The sequence below is a fragment of the Camellia sinensis genome, chromosome 6 (assembly GCF_055761805.1).
Source record: "Camellia sinensis isolate YWXY chromosome 6, ASM5576180v1, whole genome shotgun sequence".
Classification (NCBI taxonomy): Eukaryota; Viridiplantae; Streptophyta; class Magnoliopsida; order Ericales; family Theaceae; genus Camellia; species Camellia sinensis.
In genome coordinates, this window is record NC_138966.1 from 43,693,704 (window position 1) to 43,717,993 (window position 24,290).

Sequence of the window (24,290 nt, forward strand, 5' to 3'; positions counted from 1 at the left end):
ATGATTGTTATTTTCTTTGAAATAACATGAACAAAATATCTATATTATTTTATTATTTTATATGTATAAAGGTTAAAGGACAAATATATCATTTTAATTTGACAAAAAAGTAAGTATAATGTTTCAAATATAAAGGGATCTATATTAAACAAAAATCTCAGGAGTGCCTGTGTAATTTACCGAAAAAAAGGGGAGTACCCCACGTGGTCTCTACTCTCCCATCAAAACTTCATTTATTTATTAATTATTATTATTGTTTATAATATCTATCTCAATATCTATATCTATATCTATATATACCTCTCTCTCTCTCTCTCTCTCTCTCTCTCTATATATATATATATATAATAACAAATACAATTTTAGTAACACTATAACATTGTGACATAAATAATAAAAAGGTATAATTGTTTCCTCATTGTAAAATATATTTTATTTGATGGTACACATTATAAATATCCATAACTCTCTCATAGTAGTAAAATAAATAATAATAATAATAATAAATAAATAAATAAAAATCTAGAGAGCCTCCTAATTTTATTCGAAAATTTATCATAATCCACTTGACACAACCTTGGGCGCTATTTTATTTAAAAAGAAAACAAATAAACAAACAAACAAAGTGCTCCATAAGATTTTTTTTTATTTAACTTCTTTTTTTTTTCTTTCGTCTAGTATAAATAAACTTAGATCTCTTCGTCTGCGCATGGGATACGTTATTAGATAAACTTTATTTGGTTGCGTTATTTTAAACTTATTTTTAATTCATTTTTTTCAAAAATTAAAAATTAGTTTGATAAAAATAATTGCCAAAATTAAAATTTTAAAATTTCCAAAACTATTTTTCACCCAAAAAGAGAACCATATCAAAATAATGAGCTTTTTTTTTTTTTCACCAAACTAATTTTTGATTTTTTTCAGAAAAAAAATTATGAAAATTGAATAAGGGGTTTATTAAATTTTTAACGGTAAGAAAAGGCAAAAAAAATGTTGATATTTAAAAATAAATTTATTCTTTTGCATATTGCTCTTTGCAAAGTACGGTTGTAGCACAAGTTCCAAAAAATAGTTTTAAAACACATAAATTACAATATCTGATACAATCCTCTCAAGTGATGGGTCACATCTTTTGTTAATTTCGTACTTACATAAAAATATATATATATATATATATATATATTTTCAGTTCTATAATTAATTTTTGTACAAGAAAAAGAATTATTCCTACTAAACAAAACAAAACAAAAAAGCGTTTAAATAATAATAAAAAAAGCCTTTACGGTGCACTTTTTTTTTTTTTTCTTTCTTTGTTTTTGTTTATTGATTTGTTTGCTTTCAAATAAAAGAATCCCCACGTAAAGGTCGCTGTCATGTGGATTATGATAAATTTTCGGATAAATCTGAGAAGCTCTCTAGACTTATTAACAATGATAAGTACGACTGATAATTATAAATGAGTTGTCACTCAATCAATTAAGTTCAAAAATAAATAAAATTTAATAATTTAAAATAATTTATCCAATGAGACTAGAATATGAAATAATTTTAAAAGGACTCAAGGCGATCCCTAGTATTCATACAATTAAATATGAGTCAAAATAATTAAGTGTGGACTAATCAAAAATTAAATTTATATTCAAATCTAGTATCCTTTTCGAAAGGAGATTTAATACTCAAGACTCAAAAATAATTAAAATTAAAAAAAAAAAAAACTGTCGAGCAAGCCTCAGGAAGTTGAAATAAAAAAGTAATATAATTTATTTTTATCAATTTAAATAGAATGGTCACCACACAACAAACATAATTAAGCAATTTAAAAATTCATATCAATCCAACTCTAAATAATACCCGAAATCAAAAACACACTAAACAAATTATTAAACAAGTACCGATAAAAAAACAAATTGAGCTTAGATTCAACTCGTTACAATCTAAAGTCAAAGAAGCATACCTTATTGAAGAGAGGTTGAATAGTATCGTAATTGCTATCCGAAGTATTGCAAAAACTATTGAGCTTTGGTATCTCGCTGAGTTTCAGCTTGTTCAATTGCAGCAACTCAATTCCATTCATAGCCTCGCAGATAGCAGTAAAACTTGGCAAAATTGCAAGATACAATTCCTTTAGTTTGGGAAACACAATTTTATCTGTTGTTTTTGTTGTTGTTGATGCTATCTCATTTTGATCTCCTTCTTCTTCACTCGAAATAAGTACTTCCATCTTAGGACAATGATATACACGAAGTATCTGTAGTTGCATCAGATCTCTGGCTATGGATAATGAGAACATCCTTTCCAGTTTATCACAGCTCTTCAGGTCTAGAGAAGTCAGGTTGCGGAGCCGTACAAGTTGAGTAGGACCCTTCCACAAATGTGTTAAGACGGGCAAGTCCCATAGTTTCAGCCTTTTCAAGGCACTGAAGGCCTCCTCTGGTAGTTGGCCATGACAAATCTCTTTCAATTTATCTAAATTATAGAGACATAGCGACTGCAACACAGGGAAGGCTATTTGTGGAACTGGAACCCCATCTGTTGTGTCAATGACATATTCCAGATCCTGACAATCTTTCAAGGACAATTCTGTTAATTTTTTGAAACCATCTTTGTCTAAATCATAGCCAACATTCTTCACACCTACTGCTCCTGTTATTTCTAAAATTTTAGTGATCTTGAAAAGATTCTTGAACTCACTCTCCATAAGATCGCTCTCGTGAACATCCTCGAGACTCAACTGGTTTTGTAACTGATAATCACGACAATATCTAGGACAGAACCCAGTGGTTATAGCGAATGCTTTTAGATTCGTGAGGACCAAGTCTCTTGGCCAGTATGCAAAATCTCGTAGGTGAATGACCAAAGTTGTAAAATTAGACAACCCACACAACTCAGTGAAAGTCGCTTTAGCTTCTTCTATCCTGTTTTCATCAATAAAGCTAGACCAAAGATACAACTCTTCTAGCTTTGATAAGCTCGACAGAACACCTGGGCAAATCCTCTTCACACCACATCGAAACAAATCCAGTAGCTTCAAGTGACTAAGCTGACCTATTTCTTTTGGCAACTCCTCGATTTTGGTGCCTTCAAAACTCAAAATTTCTAGATTCTCTAACGCTCCTATTACAGATACATCATTGATCAGTCCGCGTTCGTTTAGTGACAAGCTTCGGAGGTTGGTCAACCATCGCAGGGATGTCGGCAGTGATCCTTTTATGTACACATCCAACATGCTTAAAGCTTTGAGTTCCTTCATCCCTCCGTAGAAACTTTCTGGGAGATTTGGTAGTTGTGATGCATAATTGTACCCATAATTGCCCTCTAGCCGTAAAAGATGGAGTTTTGGAAATTCTAGATTATCAGGCAGCTTGCTCATACCAGTGCATCGCAATGAAATTACAGCATAATTTTTGTGTCGTTCTTTTGCTTCGTCACATCTTACCATAAATGAATGCTCCTCCCTAGATGCTATTGATATAGCAACATCACGAACTACATCATGGATTTTAACACAACCTTCTCGTTCACCATCTATCAAGAGATAGCCTTTTTTTAAGTCATCGACAAAGGCATGTACTCTGTCTCTTGCTTCGTTGATACTATCAATGGACTCAAACATCTCTATCCCAACTCCATATCTAACGAGATCTTCAATTGGAATATTAAAATCTTCAGCATATAAGGAACAGAGCAAAAAACATTCCTTAATTTCTCTACTTCCCAAGAAGTTGTAACTCAACTCCAGAGATTTAAACACATTTTCTTCTACTTCCCTAATGTTTTTTACCATGGACTTACGTAATTGTGAAAGGGCTGAATTCCATGACTGCTCATCTTTACCTTTTAGTGCCCTCGCAACTGTAACAATAGCAATCGGCAAACATCCACATTCATCCGCAACTTTCTTCTGCGTGATATACAAATCAGTACTTTTGTGACTTGTGTGACTTGGATCGTTGGAAATTCCAGCCATCTCCTCAAAGAGATTCCATGCTTCTTCTTCGGTTAAGACTTCAATTGTAAATTTCTTTTGAGCATTCATATCGTTGCATACATTATCAAATCTAGAAGTCAGCAAAATTTTGCAACCTCTATCATCTCCAAATGGAATTCCTATGTCGTTCAGTTCGAGACGCTTCCAAACATCGTCCAATATGACAAGGATTCTCTTGGTGCCCCTTAGTCTTTCATACAGTCGATTTGCTCTTCCACGTTCAGTCTCCTCCTTAAATTCCAAACCCAAATTATCTCCAATTTCACCTTGAATCTTCCTTTCATTAGGACTTTGGGACACTACAGCCATCACAACCTCATCGAACAATTTCTCTACTTTTGCTCTTTTGGCAACTTCTTTCACCATTGTTGTCTTACCAACACCTCCCATCCCACATATTGCAATCATGTGGAATCCATCATCCTTCAGTGCCTCCATGACATCGTTCGTAATCAATCTTCTAGACTCAAAAACCTTAATACCTTCAGTGGATGTGGATTCTATCCCAGGTAGAGGCTCATTGTAGGCCACTTTCGTCAGTTTCCTCTCTTCGTGCAACTGAGCCACCTCTTTTGCCTTGTTGGTTGCTTTCTTACCGAGCGAGTAACGTAACGGCAGGTTTGGACACCACCCATATAGACACCCTTTGTTTGCTTCAACTTCATCTTTTAGAATTTCTCTGGCCTCTTCGCGGCATTTATCAACCCTTTCCAGCCACCCCTTAACATCAAGTCCGATACCTTTCACATTTCTTTTTGCTTCATCAACTGATTGCTGCATTGCACCTCTTTTCTCATCCAACTTCTTGACTTCATCTTTCAGATTCTTGACCTTGCTTTTATAGGAAAATAGATAACCGAAATGACGGCCAACTGGAGCCATTAGAAATTCTCCAATCTTGCCTACAGTTGGACCAACAAAACCAACCCAACCAGTAGCCATTTCTCACTTCTATTTCAGTTATGTACCTCTCTCCCTGTTTCTTTTCTTTTTCTTTTTCTTTTTTCCCTTTTTCTGGAAGAAAACAAACAACTATTGAAAACAGAATAGTAATTGTTGAACACAGACTTAAAATAGAGTGGCGGAGGAAGAGATTACAAAGATTTCTAGAACAAAAGAAGATATACAGAGATTTCTTTATCCTGGTAAGTAACAGTTGAACAAAGAGAAATACAATTTTGTAGAGGATATGAAGATATCAAAGGAACACTTTGCAAGAGAGGATCTAAAGTTTTTTTTTTTTTGGACAAGCAAGGTTGACTATAGAGAATTACAATATAATTGGACAAAGAGAACTTGTGTTGTAAAACAGAAATTGCAAAGAAGAAAGTGAGCTTAGTAAAATGAAACAGAAAGCAGAGAATACTGATTTGGTAATTGTTCAACACAGAGTAAATAAAATAGAGTTGCAGAGGAGAAGATTACAAAGTTTCCTAAAATCAAAAGAGAATACAGGAATTTTTTTTATTTTTTCTGTTAAGCAACAGTGGAACACAGAGATTTATAATAAAACTGAAGACAGAAAGTAAGTAGAGATTTAAACAGAGAGAAATGATAGAATTGAAGTGGAAGTGGAAGTGGAAGTGGAAGTGAAGAAAGAAAAACCTTGGAAACTTTCCAGAGTGTCTTAGAGGTGAAAAATGCACAGCCTTAAGAACTCAGTCGACGGTGAAGAGAAAAGCTTTTCACCAAAGACAAACAAGACCATTAACATCCATCAAAGAGAAACAATCAGAGTCAGAGAGGTTTTGAAGGAGAGTTTGAGGAGGAGAGAACATTTTGAGATCAGTACTATGCTCTTAGATCTAAAATTATTGGAGGGGGAACTATTTTGAGATCAGTACTATGCCCTTAGATCTAAAATTTTTGAGATCAGTACTATGCTCTTAGATCTAAAATTTTAGTACTATGCCCTTAGATCTAAAATTTTTGAGATCAGTACTATGCTCTTAGATCTAAAATTATTGGAGGGGGAACTTTCTTCGTTGCTTCCTTGCTATGTCTTGGTCTTGGGCGCTGTTTGGGAAGGAGATTTTTTGTTTTGTTTTTTTTGTTTTTGTTTTTTTCTCGCTAAAAGATAAATCGGTTATAAAATTTAAAAAAAATAAAATAAAAAAAAATAAATCTAAACAAAATATCACATCAAATTCTATAATTATTTCACTTTTTCTCTCACAAACATCACATTCAACCACAAAAAAATCTAACTATCTTTTCAAACAAAAAAAAAAATTTCTCCAATAATATCTTACAATTAAAATAAATTTAAAAAAATCTACTTCTCAAACACCCAGTTGGTCTTTTGACTCGGTCTTTTCAAAATTTGCTTTGTGATAATTTTAAAAAAAGTTTTTTTTGGTTATTTACCCCCACTGAAATCTAATTTAGCAAAGGGGAGGAAAGCAACGGTGGACCCAAGCGGCAGCACTGCCCTGCAAACTATTTCAAAATTTTAGACAATATTATGCATTTATCTCTTTAGAACAGGTTTGATTGACAGGATTAAAACATGATATTAGAATTATTAATCTATAGACCTAATAATCTTATGTTTGTTTTGAAATTTTGTTTCAGAATTATTAATCTAATGAATAATTAATCCAACAAATTTGTAACATTATTAATAATAGAATAGGGGTGGGATTATATATCCTGATCTAAGAAATGAAATAAAAAGACTCTTTTACCTACTAATCCAATGCAAATCAAACAACGCACAAGAGGATAATTTATCCTACTAATCCAATTAGATAGTGAATAATACATTAATTTAATAGAATTATTAATACATTCACTATTAGTCCTGTGAATCAAACATGTCCTCAGTTTACAATTTGTGAAGGGTTGGCCCCTGAAGAAAAAAAAAAAAAAAAAAAAAAGTCCATCTTCGAAGCCTCAAATTGTTTCTATTCTTCAATTAGAGTCAATCTTACAATACTGTATATAGTATGTAAATCATGGTCCAAATGGATGTTAGTTTCAAATCATTGTGTCTATGAGGCCAACAAATTATCAAATCAAATTAGTTACGTGTTATTATGATGTTTGATTATATCTAGAAATAGTATTACTTACGATTCATTGTGATTTTTGATTAATACTAAAATAATCATTAATTATAACTCAAATTGGTGTTAGTTATGATCCATATTTGTATATTATTATTTTTAAATTTTTTGAGTTTGTACAAGTGTAAAAAATACTTTATAATACAATTTTGATACTTTTTTGTTTTTATTAATGAGTATTAGATATTGATTAAAAAATTTATTTGTAAATTTAATGATAATGTTCAATTTTTATGTTTATAAAGTGAATTAACATACGTATGAAACTTTGGTAAAAATGTACAAAAATTAATGTATAGTTAATTTTTAATTGTATAGAATTTGGCCTCCTCTTAACGAGATTTTTATGTCCACCACTGAAAGTGGGTCATAAAGGGAGTCCTTACCACTTGGACTACCTTGTCTCTTGTCTCAAAAGAAGAAGGAAAAAAAAAAATTACTCATGGCATGCTATCAATAAAAATCATAGTGTTAAAATATTTATGATCCCTCCATATGATATAGTTTTTATTATATTAAATATATTATAAAATAAAATAAAAAATAAATTCAAAATATTATGATAAATTACATTGACCTATTTGAGATGTAAAAAAAGAGTAAATTACACTGACACCTCCTGAGGTTTAATCTAATTACATTCCACCGATGTGGTTAATATTCTCATTTTACAAATCCTTTCTTTATATAAAAAGTAATAACTCTTAGTAGAAAAATAGAAAAAATTACATTGAAAAAAAAATAAAATAAAAGAAGATAAATAAATAAATAAATAAAATAAAAAAAAGAGAGAGTACATGAATTTAATATTTTCATTTTATTTAAATAATTATAATAACTAGAAGGTTAATGTAATTTTTTAAATGTCAAAAAATAATAAATATTAAACATAAAGGGTAATATACCCTTAATACTGAACCGGGCTCTTTGGATTGAGATGCTTTTCATGTTCAAACGCATTATTTTAATCTCTACATCTATTCATTGGACAAAGTTAAATACTTTTACGCCTTCATAGAACACATCCCATGTAATGCGGTATCCCACTTTGCTTTTGCTTGTGCTTTATTTTTTGCTTTTGCTTTTACTTTTGGGTAATTATTACAGTAATGACTGGGGCCGAATAGGAAGAGGGGTGTCTGCTGTGCCGCCAAAAGGGCAAAATAAAAAAAAATATAAAATTTGTTGTTTTTGCATGCACGGCACACCCTGCTGTGCTTAAAGCACAGCAGGTACCCCTTGTCCGGCCAGAATAAGGTTTAATGTGGTTGGATTTAAGAATAAAAATTTGTTTGGAAATATTTTATTTTAATAATTTTTATAAAAAAATATATAAAAAAAATAAGAAAATGGTATAATTCAAAAAAGATAAAAAGATAATATATGTGATTTTAGATTGTTCTCAAACAATCTGTAAATTAAAATTAAAATCAAATCATTATTGATGATTTAGGAAATTTAGAATTAAATTAGATTATGAAAATTTTATAATCAAATTAGATCGAATCAATACTATGTTGATTGTTTCAATTTAAAATCACGAATTTTTATAACATTGTCATTATTCATAAAATGATTATAAAATATTATTTATAATTTGTTCAAACATTAATATATCATCATTTTACAAAAAAAAATATTTTAGATAATTATTTTAGAATTAATTTTACTACTATACAAAACACACTTATAGGAGTAAAAGGTTAATGACTTATGTATAAAACTGAGATACTAATAAAATATTTGAGTGACTTATGTTAAATAAAAAATTATATATGTATATATATAAAGAAAAAAGGTTTGATTTTTCTCACGTTGTCATCTTAACTTGAAAGAACGCTCGGGTTTGTAGGCCCATTTTGAGATCAATTTTGGTGATTCAAACCGTTCACTTTTTAGGACTTTTTGAGTAAAAGATTCATTCAAAAAATTCAAAATAATTGGATATCGATAACTATAAGTTTTATATCATATTTGTTTTTACAAAATGAATGATAGATATAACTTCAAGAATAGCCATTCATTTTTTCTAATACAAATTTGATTCAAACATATAACTATTGTTATCCGATAATCTTTATTTTTTGCATAAGTATTCTACTCAACAAGTTCTAAAAATTAAATAGTTTGGATCATTGAATTCGGTCCTAAAATAAGTCTACTAAGTTCAAACGCTCTCTTAAGTTGAGATGGCCAACTTGAGAGAAGCCAAACTCAATGAGATGGCCAACTTGAGAGAAGCCAAACTCAAAGAGAAGAAATTTGTGAAAAGTCCATCCCAAAAAGAGTAAAAGATATTAGATCAAGGGTAAAAACTTGTTTGATGATTATTGATAAGGACATGTCAGAAAAATTAGGCTTCTTTCATATTGGTTATTTTAACTTGAGTGAACGTTTGGACTTAGTACGTCTACTTTGGCATCGATTTTGATTATTCAAATCATTTACTTTTTAGGATTTGTTAAGTAGAATATTCATATAAAAATCATGATGATCAGAAAATTAGTAATTATATGTTTGAATCAAATTTGTATGACAAAAAAATGAATAGCTATTTTTGAAATTATATTTGTCGTTTATCTTTTAAAAACAAATATGATTCAAACACATAGCTACCGATATCCAATTATTTTTATCTTCTGCATGAATATTCTGCGAAACTACTTTTAAAGAGTCAACAACTCAGTTCACCAAAATCTATTAAAAAATAAACCTACCAAGCCCAAGCGTTTTCTAAAGTTGTCATCTTAATGTAAAAGAAGCCAAACCCTTGTTTGAAATGGGTTATTATTTAGTTATCTCTTGCCATAGTAGAAATTCAATTAAATTGTGTTTTTGACTTTGATTCATTTAAGAGTAAATTAGTGATAAATCTAAACTAAGGAGGGTATAAAACATTAGGTTCAATAAATATTTATGCGGGGAGCAGATATTCAGGCAAGCCCGCACTCCTTTCTTCCAAGCTCCGTTTCTGTCCGATCACCTGCATGCACAACAGCAGTGAGCTACCCGGCGGTGTGTGGCCGGAAAACCCCTCCGACGAACAAGTTAGACACACACAGGGATAGAGAGAGAGAGGACTGAGTTGAGTGTAAGTATTTCTCTTACCAAATGTTCATCTGCCTCCGTATGGGGGGCGCAGACGTGCTTATATACCTTCTGCGTCCCAAATCTACTCCCAGTTACCTCTCAACACGTGGCACTGCTATCCCATCTGTCAGCATAAACATTGCTGAGCACCACCTAACCCAACTGCTTGCCTATTCTCCTGGGAACTTGGCAGCCGGGCAGTACCATCTCGGCCATCGTCTGCCATGCTGCGCTTCATGCCCAAGTACTCCAACAGCTAAGTTCAGATGAGGACCGGACTCGGCGGCATCTCGGCAAAACCGAGCTCGGGACAACTCACGCTTGCCTGCGGTCGACCTACCTACCGAGCAAACAGGTACCTCGGTCCAACCCTGCCTTTCCTGGCACTGGACTTTTCACCTAACCGGCTTCGTAACCACGAATCCTTGCAGCTCGGTCAATCCACGCGCTGCCTTTACCGAGCAGCTTCCTTCAAGGCTGGGCCACACAACTTGGGCCAACACCTGTTCGGCCCAAATCTGTCTGGCACAACTCTGTCCGGCCCAATTCCATATCATTAATCTCCCTCTCAATTGCCCCTTAATTCCGTCCGCTGAAGCGTGACTGGGATTACCTATCCTGACCGGGGTAATTCTTCATCGGTCCTTAGTATGCAAAATGGCGACCGAGCTAGTTGACATTCCTGTCTTCAAAACTTGCCCAGTTGACCCCTCGACTCTTCACCATGTCTCTTCAGTTCTGATGCTGCCATAAATGGGGACACATGTCAATCCTCTATTGGTCCTCGAGCAGCCAACCCAGCCGTCCCCTCAATTTTGAATTTGAGCGGCCTCACCACCCCTATAAACATGCATCTTCCTTCTTCCTTTGATTCTTATTGACTCTCTGGCATTCCAAGCACTTAGAAGCTGTTGTGCTCTCGCCAAGCTTCCATTCTCGTTCTTACTTTGTGTTTGCGTTGGAAGGAACTGCATTTGCACCAAATCTTGGTAAGTCTCTTCGAGCTTTTGCTATTACATTTGTTATTCTACACTTTAGGGCACCTATTCCTTAGGTTTTAGGATTTAGGCATACAAAATCGTCCCAAACCCCTTACTGTTCATGGTGTTCTTCATTTTCCTTGATAAACTTTGAAGATCTGGGGACGACCGGGCTCCAGGTCCTCCTTAGATCCAAAAAACCGCTTAGACCGAGCAAAGAACCTGTTCACCCCAACCTTAGTAAAAACCGGAATAGCCAAAGGACTTGGTCGTTCGACCGAGCTAGCATCTGGTCCGCTCGGGCGATCGAGCTCCTCGGTTAGCCTTTACGACCGAGGTGGTTTGGCACTCTTCATGACCGAGCTAAAGTCAAGCTCGCTTTACGCAACCGCGCTTCCTCTTACACTTGCCATCCTTTTCCTGCAGGGTCCAATTGGACCACTGTCCATTATCGAGGTTAACAAAGACCGGTCAGCCTCCAATCACCACTGTGCCAAACCTCCTAAGCCGAGCTAACTTAGGCCGGCCGTACATGGGGAAATTCCGGTTCCTGGTAGATACTCCGGCTGCTCTGGCCGCATTCAGGGAGGAGTACGGCATCCCGGCCGACGTCCACCTTGAGCTTGCAGAAATTGAGACAACGCCTTGGGGCAGAGAGCAGTGCCCCTATACCGTGCTGTCAATCATCGAAGGAGGCCTTCGTTTCCCCTTAACCCATTGATTACAGAGTTCCTGCGCCGCATCGGGCTAGCACCCACTCAAGTGTCCACCAACACATACCGAATAATAAACGGCGTGCACGAGCTTAACAACCGGCTAGGCACTAACTTAGGTTTAGCCGAGATACTGTGGCAGTACACCCTGGGGCACACCGGCGACGGCCTCGCCTATTACCTTAAGATTAGGCCGAGCAAAGAAAAAATCATGACCGGAACACCAGACAAGGACTTGCACGATGACGATTTCTTCTGGGTAACCAGCAATTATGAAACAGCCGAGGTACCGGGCTGGTTCATAAGTAAGAACTTCGGTTCCACATATAAGCCGTGTTGTTTTGTTCGGTCAATTCACTTTATTATTCTGCACTTAACCATTCTTCATGTTTCTCCTGCAGCTATTCAAGCCTTGCAAGCCAACTACCAATTTCCCAACATTGAAGCCATCCGCACCGTGCTCCGTTACAACCACCGGGATTGCAATGAGTTGCTCGGCTACACGCCAACCTACAGATACTCGGCACCACGCCGGAGTAAAGTTACAGACTTTCTCCGTGCCCCATCACCTCCTCCAGATCCAACTTTGCCAGACGTTCCACTAATCCGGTTGACAGAAGAGCAAGAGATGGCCAAACGAAGCCGAATGAAAAACCTGCTCACCGCAACGTCTGCCGAGATACCGAGCGTCGTCATCCACTCGCCAGCCGCCGGTCAGTCAAGCGGCGCCGTGGTCGTCCTAGCTTCTCCACCTGCCGGGCAGTCAAGCCAAGAAACACGCCGGGCTGGCAAAAGAGCTCGCGCGGACCCGTCTGCCGAGCTGATTACCGAGCTAACCACCGAGCAACCTACCGTCATAGTTGACCCAACACCAATCTGGCGTCCGCCACTCAAACACCGGGGTAAAGACATCCCGGCGACAGCTTCGATCAAGGGCGACAAAGAGCACTTGCTCGCCTACGATCTTTCCAAGGCCCTTCTCCTACCGAGCGACGTGGTCGGCAGCGACCACGTCCCTGACACCCGGTTGGTGAAGTCGTCTGTCAAGTCCATGGCCAGGGTAAGCTTCAATCTGTCTCTGAAATTTTCACAAGTGTTTGCACGGTTTCTTCCCTGATCAAGTTTCCTTTTTGCAGGCCATCCAAAAACAACACTTGGTCATGGAGTGCATCCACCGACTTCGGCAAAAGGCAGCCGATACTGCCAGCCAAGTCCAAAGCCTCCAAACCGAGCTTGGCCGAGCAAAGTCCTCGCTTGAAATCGCCAACACCGACAACAACCGGTTGCTCGGCCAACTCGACGAAGCCGAGAAAAAGAGGGACGAGCTCCAGGCCGAGTTGGACGCGCTCAAGAAGTCCAGGGATAAGGATTGTGAAGACACCAATAATGCTGGCTTCAAAGAGGCGGAAGACAACTATAAAAAACAAGTCTTCACCACCTAGGACATATATTTCAAAGCTGGATGGAAGGCTGCCTGTCAACAGCTCGGTCAAGGTCCTGACACTGGCATGTTTGCCTCTCCATCGGCTGTCTTCTTACCAACCTACCTCATTCCATACGCTAATGACGTCGTCAGCGCGCTGCAGGTTGAGGCCGAGGAAGGACTCGAAGAAGCCGAGGCAGACACTGAGGGAGATGACCAAACCGAGCAGGGGGAGCCCGGCCAGACTGGAACCGGTGTCCAGGACTAGACAGCAACGGTCACCCTGGAAGCGGATGAGGAATTCCCAGACCTCTCCCCCTTAGCTTAGTTTTATTTTTTCTTTGTCTGCAAATGTAACCGGGCTAAGTTCCCCACCTTTTGTATTAACTTTGTATCAATGAAAAGGTTTAATTTCATCAAGTGTTTGCACGGTTTTCTCCAACTCTAACTTCAGCAAAACATCTCGGTTTGAACCACCTGGCCTGACCAGAATTCACATCACGGTATGAGTAGCAGAATTGAACTTCTTCAACCGGAATAACCATCTCGGTTGGAACAACAAAGTTGAACAAATCACCAAGTCTCTCAACCGGAATAAACCATCTCGGTTGAGAATACCTAAGCTGAACCAAACATCAACTTCTTCAACCGGAATAACCATCTCGGTTGGAACAACAAAGTTGAACAAATCACCAACTCTTCCAACCGGAGTGAATCATCTCGGTTGGGAATCCTAAGTTGAGCAAGTCATCAACTCTTCCAACTGGAGTGAATCATCTTGGTTGGGAATCCTTAGTTGAGCAAGTCATCAACTCTTCCACCCGGAGTGAATCATCTCGGTTGGGAATCCTAAGTTGAACGAGTCATCAACTCTTCCAACCGGAGTGAATCATCTCGGTTGGGAATCGTAGTTGAACGAGTCATCAACTCTTTCAACCGGAGTAAATCATCTCGGTTAGGAATCCTTAGTTGAGCAAGTCATCAACTCTTTCACCTGGAGTGAATCATCTCGGTTGGAAATCCTAGTTGAACAAGTCATCAACTCTTCTAACCGGAGTAAATCACCTCGGTTGGGAAACTCAAAACAGAGCAATAATCAAAATGCCAAAGCAAAGAGGATACTTCTATATATTGACAAAAAGAATTACATTCTGAAGTGTAAGCCAAAAAATTCCTTTGCACAAAAAGAAAGCTAAAGCTAGAAATAATACAGTTTGAGGTTGGCCGCATTCCATGGCCGGGGTATTCCTCTACCATCCAGATCCTCCAAGTGGTATGCCTCCTTGCCCGCCAGACCGGTTATCTTGTAGGGTCCTTCCCAATTTGCCCCTAGTTTGCCTTCACCTGGCACCAGGGTGTTGCCCATAACTTTCCTCAAAACCCAATCACCTACTTTGAACGGTCTGGGGTGCACTGTTTTGTTGTACTTCCTTGAGAGCTCTCGTTGGTAGGCGGCCACGTGGATGAGGGCCTTCTCCCAACGCTCTTCCACTAGGCCTAGTTCTAGGGCGATGGCCTCGGCGTTCAGTTCGGGCTCAAAACTTTCACTTCTTAGGGTGGGCATGCCAATTTTCAAAAGTATGACCGCCTCCATGCCATAAGCCAAAGCAAATGGAGTTTCCCCGGTAGATCGCCGTGGGGTCGTTCGGCATGCCCAAAGGACGATGGGTAGCTCATCAGCCCATTTTCCTTTTGCCTTCTTCAGTCGTTTCTTCAACCCATCCAGGATGGTCTTGTTTGATGCCTCGGCCTGACCATTGGACTGCGGGTAAGCCGGAGTAGAGTTGTAGAATTCAATCTTTAGATCTTTACAAAATCCTCTGAATAGGCGACCGTCAAACTGGGTGCCATTATCAGAGATCAAAATCTTGGGGACGCCAAACCGCGTGACCACATTCTGCCAGACAAACCGCTTCACGTCTTTCTCCTTGATTGTTGCCAATGGCTCAGCTTCAACCCATTTGGTGAAGTAATCTGTCGTCGCGATGAAGAACTTTCGGTTGCCTGGTGCTGTTGGTAGCGGCCCGACTATATCTAGCCCCCACATTGCAAAGGGCCAAGGACTGGTGAGGGGAAGAAGTTCCTTGGCCGGCTGGTGGATCTGATGGGCGAATTTCTGGCACTTTTCACACTTGCTGACATATTTTTGTGCGTCGGCCTGCATGCATGGCCACCAGTAGCCCTGCGATATAGCCCGATAGGCCAGGGACCTGCCTCCTACATGACTGCCACAGATGTCTTCATGAATTTCGTACAAGAAGGCCTCCACGCTACTCGGGTGCACGCACTTCAGATAAGGACCGGTAAAGGACTTTTTATACAACGCTCCAGATGGAGAGAGCCAAAATCGCTCTGACTTCACCCGAACTTTGTGCACTTCTTTCTTGTCGGCTGGCAGAGTCCGATCTCTGATAAATAGGGTTATAGGGTCCATCTAGGAAGGACCTAGCGCGGCGCAGAGTACATCCGTCTGCCCGGCTTCCTCTATGCTTGGCCGTGGAAGGAATTCAATTAACAGGGGGTTAGGAGATATACCATCAACCATTGAAGCAAGGCCGGCCAGCTCATCAGCTCGGCTGTTCTCTTCTCGGCCAATCTGTTGAACTCTGATTGCCTGAAATTGCTTGATGTGTTCCCTGACCAGAGCTTGGTACTTTGCCATTCTGTCATCCTTTGCTTCATAAATCCCAGCGACTTAGTTAACCAAAAGTTGGGAATCACTGTACACCATTAGCGCGGAAGCCTTCATCTGAAGGGCGCTCTTGAGTCCGGCGAAAAGTGCCTCGTACTCAGCCTCGTTGTTGGATTCTGGAAAGCCAAGGGTGATAGAATGTTCAATATTTAGGCCATCCGGCGAGATAAGAACGATACCTAGCCCGCACCGTGACGGTTCGACGCTCCATCAACGAAAAGTTTCCACATCTCCCCCACAAAGAGCTTCCAACATTCTGAAGGGTCCTGAGAGTTTCGAAGGTCGATGAGATTACGGTTGTTCGGTTGTTCGGTTGCACGTTCTGTGCCGACTGGTTCCACTTCAGCCCCCCTTGGTAATTCGGCACCGGACTCGGTAAGTTGATCTACAATGCCCAAGTCCATAGGCGAATCTCCAGGTTGCGGTATTATGCCGGCCGCAGGCTCTGTGCTGAGTGCTTCCACTTCTTTCCCCCTTGGTGATTCGGCCCCGGACTCGGCAAGTTGATCTACAATGCCCAAGTCCGTAGGCGAATCTCCAGGTTGGGGTATTTTGCTGGCCGCAGGCTCTAGGCTGAGTGCTTCCACTTCTGCCCCCATTTGTGATGCGGTACCGGACAGAGCAGGTTGGACGGTGATTCCTAATTCCATTATCGCATTACCGTGCGGTGGATTTGTACAAACTGAAGGTGTGCCGGAGGGGCGCGCAAAGTCCGCGTCGCCAACTCTACCAAGTTGTTGTGTCTCGGTCGTGCTTGCGTTCACCTCATCATCTGCCACGGTAATGTCGACTGGGCACACCGGATGAGTTCCAGGTGAGAATTCCGCAACGAAATCGGCCAAGGTCTGGGCTTTTATAGCAGTGCGCAGCTGGAACTTAACATCAAATTGACCCAATTCGACCGTCCACTTGAGAATTCGGCCAGAGAAGTCTGCCCGTTCAAATAAGGCCTTAAGGGGGAATTTGATCAAAACGATGATGGTATGGGCGTGAAAATAGTGCGCCAACTTCCTTGAAGCCATCATCAATGCTAACGCAAGCTTTTCCAACGGCAAGTATCTCGACTCTGACGGTAGCAAGGTCTTACTGACGTAGAAGATTGGGAGGTGCTTAATTCCTTCAGCTCGGACAAGCACCGCACTGACTGCATGCTGTGAGACGACAAGGTAAAGATAGAGTTCCTCGCCTGGCTTTGGTGTAACCAACAGTGGCGGAGAAGACAGATACTCCTTGAGCTCGGCCAAAGCCCGGTCACAATCTTCGTCCCACAAGAACTTTGATTTCAATGCTTGAAAGAAATGACGGCAGCGATCTGATGACCGGCTTATAAATCGATTAAGCGCTGCAGCCATCCCAGCCAGATACTGCACGTCCTTAGTCGAGCTGGGCTGCTTCAAATCTTGCACGGCACTGATCTGAGTGGGGTCTGCTTCGATGCCTCGGTTCGTGACTAAGAATCCCAAAAATTTTCCGGATCCCACGCCAAAGGCACACTTAGACGCATTTAGGCGCAGCTTGTGTTTTTTGAGAATGGCAAACATTTCGGCCAAGTCGGATAAGTGGTCTCCTGCATGCCGGCTTTTAACCACCATATCATCAATGTAGGCCTCCATTTTCCGCCCAAGCAAAGGAGCAAACATCTTGGTCACCGTCCTCTGAAAAGTTGCCCCGGCGTTCTTCAAACCAAAAGGCATGACTCGATAGCAAAAGAGTCCCCTTGGAGTCGTGAAGGAAGTAATCTCTCGGTCGGGCCCATGCATAGCAATCTGGTGGTAGCCACGATAGGCATCTAAGAAGCTGAGCCGATTATGTCCAGCCGTCAAGTCCACAAGCTGGTCAATACGGGGCAAAGGGAAGCTATCCTTCGGACAAGCTCAGTTGACTGTCTTGTAATCGACACAAACTCGCCACTTCCCATTCTTCTTGGGCACCACTACTGTGTTGGAAATCCACCGAGGGTAGTGCACTTCCTGAATTGCTCGTGCCTCGAGCAAGTTTTTCACTTCTTCTGCAACTACCTCGGCGTGATGCAGCGCCGATCTCCTTGTTCGTTGAATGACTGGCTTTGCTCCGGGGAAGACATTGAGGTGATGGCAGATAAAACTTGGATCGAGGCCGGGCATATCATAAGGCAACCATGTGAAGACTTCGATGTTGGTCATTAAAAACTCAATCATCTCGGTCCTTTCTTGGGCCGTGAGGCTGGAACCGATCAGGAAGAACTTATCCGGCCGCTCCATATCAACTCGCACCTCCACCAATTCCTCAACAGCTTTGTGCTCTGCCTTGGTGCCCACATCGTCAAAACTCCCTGGTCTTCCGGTCCTTCTATCATTTGAACGAAGCCTTTGGCAGCCCGGCTCCCGTTCACTGCCACGAAGCACTGTTTGGACATGACTTGATCTCCCCAAATCTCCTCGATTGCCCTCATAGCCGAGGGGAATCTCATCACCTGATGGTAGGTCGACGCTACGGCGTGCATGGCGTGAAGCCATCCTCTTCCAAGGATTAGATTATAAGTAGAAGGAACTTGTAACACCCAGAACTCCACTTGCTTGACCACAGATCCCGCTTTGACCGGCAGGATAATCTTTCCCAAAGGCCACTCCGGTTGTGAGTTGAAACCAACCAGTGGCGAAGTTGCCGGAGCCAAGTCTGTCTCCCGGAGCTTGAGCTGCTTGAACGCGTCGTAATACATGATCTCGACCGAGCTTCCCTGATCGATCAAGATCCGTTTGACATCGAATTCCTTGACGCGGAGTGTTACTACTAAGGCATCGTTGTGCGGCGTCTGAATACGTTCTAGATCCCTTGAGGTGAAACTAATCACATCTTTCTCTACGGTCTTCCCCCTCTTGATGGCAGGCTGTACCGACAAAACCTCCCTCATATGTTCTGCCTTTTTCATCATACCCCGAAGTTCGCAAACACGCTCCGGTTCCACTATGCCGTGGATGACATTAATAACTCCTTGTGGTGGCGCATCTCGGTCATCCTATCCCCTGGGCTCAACCGGAGCCTGGTTCGCCTTTACGCCCCCATCAATGTAAAGGTCTAGGTGTCCGGCCGCGACTAGCTCTTCCAGGTGTTGCCTCAAAGGCAAACAATCCTTAGTCCGGTGGCCTCGCTCTCGATGAAATGTGCAACGATACCGCGGATTGTAGCCCTTTTGTCCATCGCCCAACTTAGCAGGAAACCGGACATACTCCTCGTCTCGGATTTCACTAAGTATGCGATAGATTAGAATCTTGAAGACCGTGGTTATGCCAGTCCTTGCCTTCAACCTTCTGTTTGCCTCCGCTACGTCATCTCGGGGGTAGTCATCTCGGTTATTCCGACGTCCTCTACCCCGGTTTTTGCGATTCGAGCCACGGTCCGATTCTGCTGCTCGGTCACTTGAGCGGCTGGACTTTTGCCCAACTGCGTGCACTTTGCCGGCTGTCTTCTTGTCTGTTGCTATCGGAGTTGCCTTCACGGTAGATGCTGATGCATCATCCTCGACTCAGATGTGCTCATTGATGCGCTGCATGAGCTGGCCCATGGACGTCGGTTGGTGCATGGTAAGCGAGTCCCGCAGTCTATGTCCGACCGGGAGACCAAGCTTGTATTGAGTGATTGCAAGGTTGACCGGGCAATCCAAGATCTCGTTGAAGGTCTCCCAATATCTGGAGTTATACGCCTTCAATGTGTCGCTCGGTTCCATCTTGACACTCAGTAGGCGATCAACTTCTTTTGGTGTTTTGGTGTTAGTTTTGAAGCGCGTGACAAAGGCTTCGGCCAGCTGATGCCACCTCTCAATACTCCCCTCCAGCAGCCTTTCAAACCACTTCAAGCCTAGTTCGCCCAAACTTGACGGAAAGATGAGGCACATAAGAGCATCATTCCGCCTATGTCCAGCCATGACCTGTCGGAAATGACTTACATGCATGTAGGGATCGGTCTTCCCGTCGTACAATGTGAACTTCGGCTGGTGGAAGCCTGCCGGAAGCGGGGTTGTTTATATTTCCAAGGAGAAAGGGGTGGCGCTCAACCTTGCCAAGTCGGAATCCACAAGGAGTGGCGCCGCTAGGCGGGGTGGAGGCATTCCGACCTCCTCGCTGGCGTGAACCCCGTAGGATAACCGCTGGAAAGCCGGTATCCTCTGTGCCTCCCGCCGGTGAGCCCGTTGCTCCAAGGCTGCCACAAATCTTCTGATCGAGCGGAATAGGTGTACCTCGACGTCGTCGCCGGACGTGAGGGCTGGTAAGTGCTATCTTGCGCGCTGGACTTCTCTGCGCGCACATCGGAATCACCAACCTGGTAACTTCTGGTAACAGAGATGGACGGTGTGTGCCGCTGACTCTGACTACCTGAACGGCGGGGTTGGGTGCGCTCACTGTGGTCTCCCACTCCAGCTACACCCTTCCCTTTGACATGCCGCTTCAGCTCCTCCATCTCCGCCGCCATTCACCGGATGACGGCGTCCTGGTCCTTCAGCTTATTTTCCAGACGTTTGGTGTGTGAGTCTCTCCTCTGCCGATGACCGTCTGGACTCCGTGAATGACAATGGCTTCTTCCGTGCTTATCCCGCACTTCTCCCGACTGTCCTCCTGGGAATGTCTCCAAGTCCCCCATCGGAGTAATGGTGGGGTGTCTCTCTCTCCGTCTGCCTGACTCCGGAGTGACTCCATCGATGGCGGACAGCGGAATCTCTTCGTTGTTCGCCATAGAAAGCGATCGGATGAGCTTGGAAGACAAGGTTTTATCTGCAAGGTTCCCACAGACGACGCCAATTGTGCGGGGAGCAGATATTCAGGCAAGCCCGCACTCCTTTCTTCTAAGCTCCGTTTCTGTCCGATCACATGCGTGCACAACAACAGTGAGCTACCCGGCGGTGTGTGGCCGGAAAACCCCTCCGACGAACAAGTTAGACACACACAGGGATAGAGAGAGAAATGACTGAGTTGAGTGTAAGTATTTCTCTTATCAAATGTTCATCTGCCTCCGTATGGGGGGCGCAGACGTGCTTATATACCTTATGCGCCCCAAATCTACTCCCAGTTACCTCTCAACACGTGGCACTGTTATCCCATCTATCAGCACAAACCTTGCTGAGCACCACCTAACCCAACTGCCTGCCCATTCTCCTAGGAGCTCGGCAGCCGGGCAGTACCATCTCTGCCATCGTCTGCCATGTTGTGCTTCATGTCCAAGTACTCCAACAGCTAAGTTCAGATGAGGACCGGACTCGGCGGCATCTCGGCAAAGCCGAGCTCGGGACAACTCACGCTTGCCTGCGGTCGACCTATCTGCCGAGCAAACAGGTACCTCGGTCCAACCTTGCCTTTCCTGGCGCTGGACTTTTCACCTAACCGGCTTCATAAACACGGATCCTTGCAGCTCGGTCAATCCACGCGCTGCCTTAACCGAGCAGCTTCCTTCAAGGCCGGGCCACACAACTTGGGCCAACACCTGTTTGGCCCAAATCTGTCTGGCACAACTCTGTCCGGCCCAAATCTGTCCGGCCCAATTCCATATCATTAATCTCCCTCTCAATATTTTTTATTGATCAGAAATCCACCATTTGTGAAATAGTTTAGTGAGAAGTCCCTTTATTTGTTTTAAAAGATATTTTGTTTCCAATTTTATCCCTTAATTTATCTAATAACTTTTGTTGACTATCAGTTCAAAAAAATTTCCTATATGTTAAAAATTTTTCCCTATCTATTCAAAAAATTTCCCTATCTGTTTAATTTTTTTTCTTATCTGTTCAATTTTTTTACCCTATCTGTTTAATTTTTTTTCCCTGCCTATTTAAATTCTGTGGGTTTCTCTCTATCTGTTTAAATTACGTAGATTTCTCTCTGCCTGTTCAAGTTATCTTATTCAAAAAATCTATATGTTGAAATTATTTGTTGAAAAAAATCTATCTATTCAAATTCTTTTATCTCTCTTCTCACTATTTGTACAAATAAAATTCGAATTCCACAACACAACAACAATAACAACAAATCCATATGTTTTGAAAATCTATCTATTTAAATTCAACAACAACAACATGTCTCTTCACAAGATCAAACAACAAAAAAATATAAATAATAAATAAAAACTTGTACAAAGGCGCATAAACTAGCCAACACCTCAATACGATAGCAGTAAAATAGACTGATATGTAAAACAGAAAAATACTATGATCTAAGTAGAATATCGACTTTGAATCACACTAAGTGTCATGTATTGATAACCCTGTGTGTTTGGTTGCTGAGAAAAACACAGAAACACAACAAGAAAACCAAATATAGTCTTATTCTCATTGTTGCTTTGATGTTCAAATGATTAATTTCTCAACTTTTCCCTCATTCTCTTGGGAACCAAAGAGAAAATAACATCAAAATCAACAATCAACAAACATAGAACTTTGAAACACATATATATATTCACATGCAACTGATACACATGTAAGTAGAGAAATATATATATATATACACACACATATATAATATAGAACCAGATCTCCAAATCTCCTTTTCCTTCTTGACCAATTCTGGATCCACACCCAATCTCTTTGACTGTACAAAACCATATCATCGTTGGACTCTTCATCTTCGTCTTCATATTCGCTGCCAGACCACGATGGTGGTTTAGATCTAGGGTTAGGATAGGCGGATCTACAGATCTGTAGATGTTGATATTGGATTGGCGATGGCGTGAATATGACGTGAACGCGATGGTGTGGAAAGTCGTAGGTGAGCTTTAGATCTTCTTCTTCTTCAAGCCTTTGGCGGCATCAGTGGCCTCCTAAGGCTGTGACGAAGGTAGGAATGGCAACGAGGCGGGGCCGGGGATCCCACTCTCCGTCCCCGATCCCCGATGGCCAAAACTTCCTCGTCCCCGGCCCCGATCCCCGACGGGGAACCTATCACGGTCCCCGTCCCCGTCCCCGCCCCCGCCCCCAACGGGGATCAGATTTCCCCGACTCCGAAAGTTCCCCGATCCAAATCTGTTTCAACATTCAACACAGAGACATACTCACATGTATATATTCAACACAGAGACATTCAACAACATTCAACAACATTCAACAAATACATACATACATACATACATACTCACATGTATACATTCACAAGCACACACATACATTATACATACACAGAGACATGCACATACATGTATACACAGAGAGAGAGGACGACGGAGGAGATCGGCATAGATCGGCTGATCGGCGGCGACGAATGGCTGATCGGCGTAGATCGAACGAGATCAACACAGATCTGAGAGAGGGCAACAATGGAAGTGGAGCAAACGGCGGAGTCGACGGAGGTGAAGGCTGCGCTGAGGAGGAGACGAACGGCGGAGACGACGACGAGGTGGACAGCGACTCCGGCGTCGCGGACAGTGACGGCTACGTTGAGGAGGTGGAGAGGAGAGGTGCGATGCGAGAGTGAGAGAGAGGAGAGATGCGAGAGTGAGAGAGTGTAGAGGGAAGAGAGAGTGAGAGAGAGAGAGAGACAGAACAGAATAGTTGAGGGTTATATTATATATTAACTATTAAGGGGCATATATAATAAGTTTGATTCGGGGGACTAACGGGGACGGAGTCAGGGGTGAAAAATATATCACCGTCCCCGGCCCGAAAATCATCAGGGATTTATTTTTGAGTACCATCTCCGGCCCGTAGGGGATATTTTTCAGGAAAAAACCGTTCTAATCGGGGTCGAGGGGTCGGGTCCCCGTCGGGCCGATTTCAAATTGCCATCCCTAGATGAAGGAGCTGAAAAATCGCTGTTGAATTGACGATGGCGATACTGACTCTTGATTCTAAAATCATGCTTTAGCTCATAACGCAACTCTAGTGTTGGTTATGATATAATAAGAAAGAAAAATCCCTAAATGCCTCAATGAAGCACTTTTTGGAAAAAGCCAACCATTATCTGATCTGCTACTAGTGTCTGGGTTCTATTTTCTAATAAAACGCTCTCTGACCAAACAGGTTGTCAGAAAATAACCCTACTCCAAAAAATATTTTACTTATTTATTCATTTTAATGTTATGGAGCTTTTTATTCATTTTACTTACTAAGGTGCTTAAAGACATTGAAAGTGTGGTTAGAGCTTTCGCTCTGGTCTGGAACAGATTTGAAGCATAGTGGGGAGCAAAAGTCAGTTCAGAATTCTGTCTATACTCCAAAAAAATGGAGGTATGAATATCAGACTTTTTAGGTTTTGTTTGGTTCATTAATTTAAAGAATAAAAGATAAAAAGTTATAAAAGGTGTGTGATTACTCATCTTTTTATTTTTTCTTTTTCTTTATAAATCTCTACTCAAATTTAGGAACTAAACACATCTTAAAGTTT

General features: G+C 41.4%; 1 protein-coding gene and 1 pseudogene across 4 annotated transcripts in view; one reads left to right on the forward strand and one right to left on the reverse strand.

The window, feature by feature from the left end:
• The window catches only part of LOC114267847 (disease resistance protein At4g27190-like), a 79,168-nt gene extending 73,404 nt beyond the window's left edge, over positions 1–5,764 (reverse strand). For all 3 annotated transcript variants that reach the window (XM_082873756.1, XM_082873755.1, XM_082873757.1), the window contains exon 1: positions 1,955–5,764. In XM_082873756.1, the coding sequence (XP_082729882.1) occupies positions 1,955–4,930 (2,976 nt within the window). In that variant the 5' untranslated portion in view covers positions 4,931–5,764. The remainder of the gene's footprint in view (positions 1–1,954) is intronic.
• LOC114271981 (syntaxin-71-like) overlaps positions 1–24,290 on the forward strand; it is a 290,405-nt pseudogene that overhangs the window by 119,442 nt on the left and 146,673 nt on the right. The window lies entirely within an intron of this gene.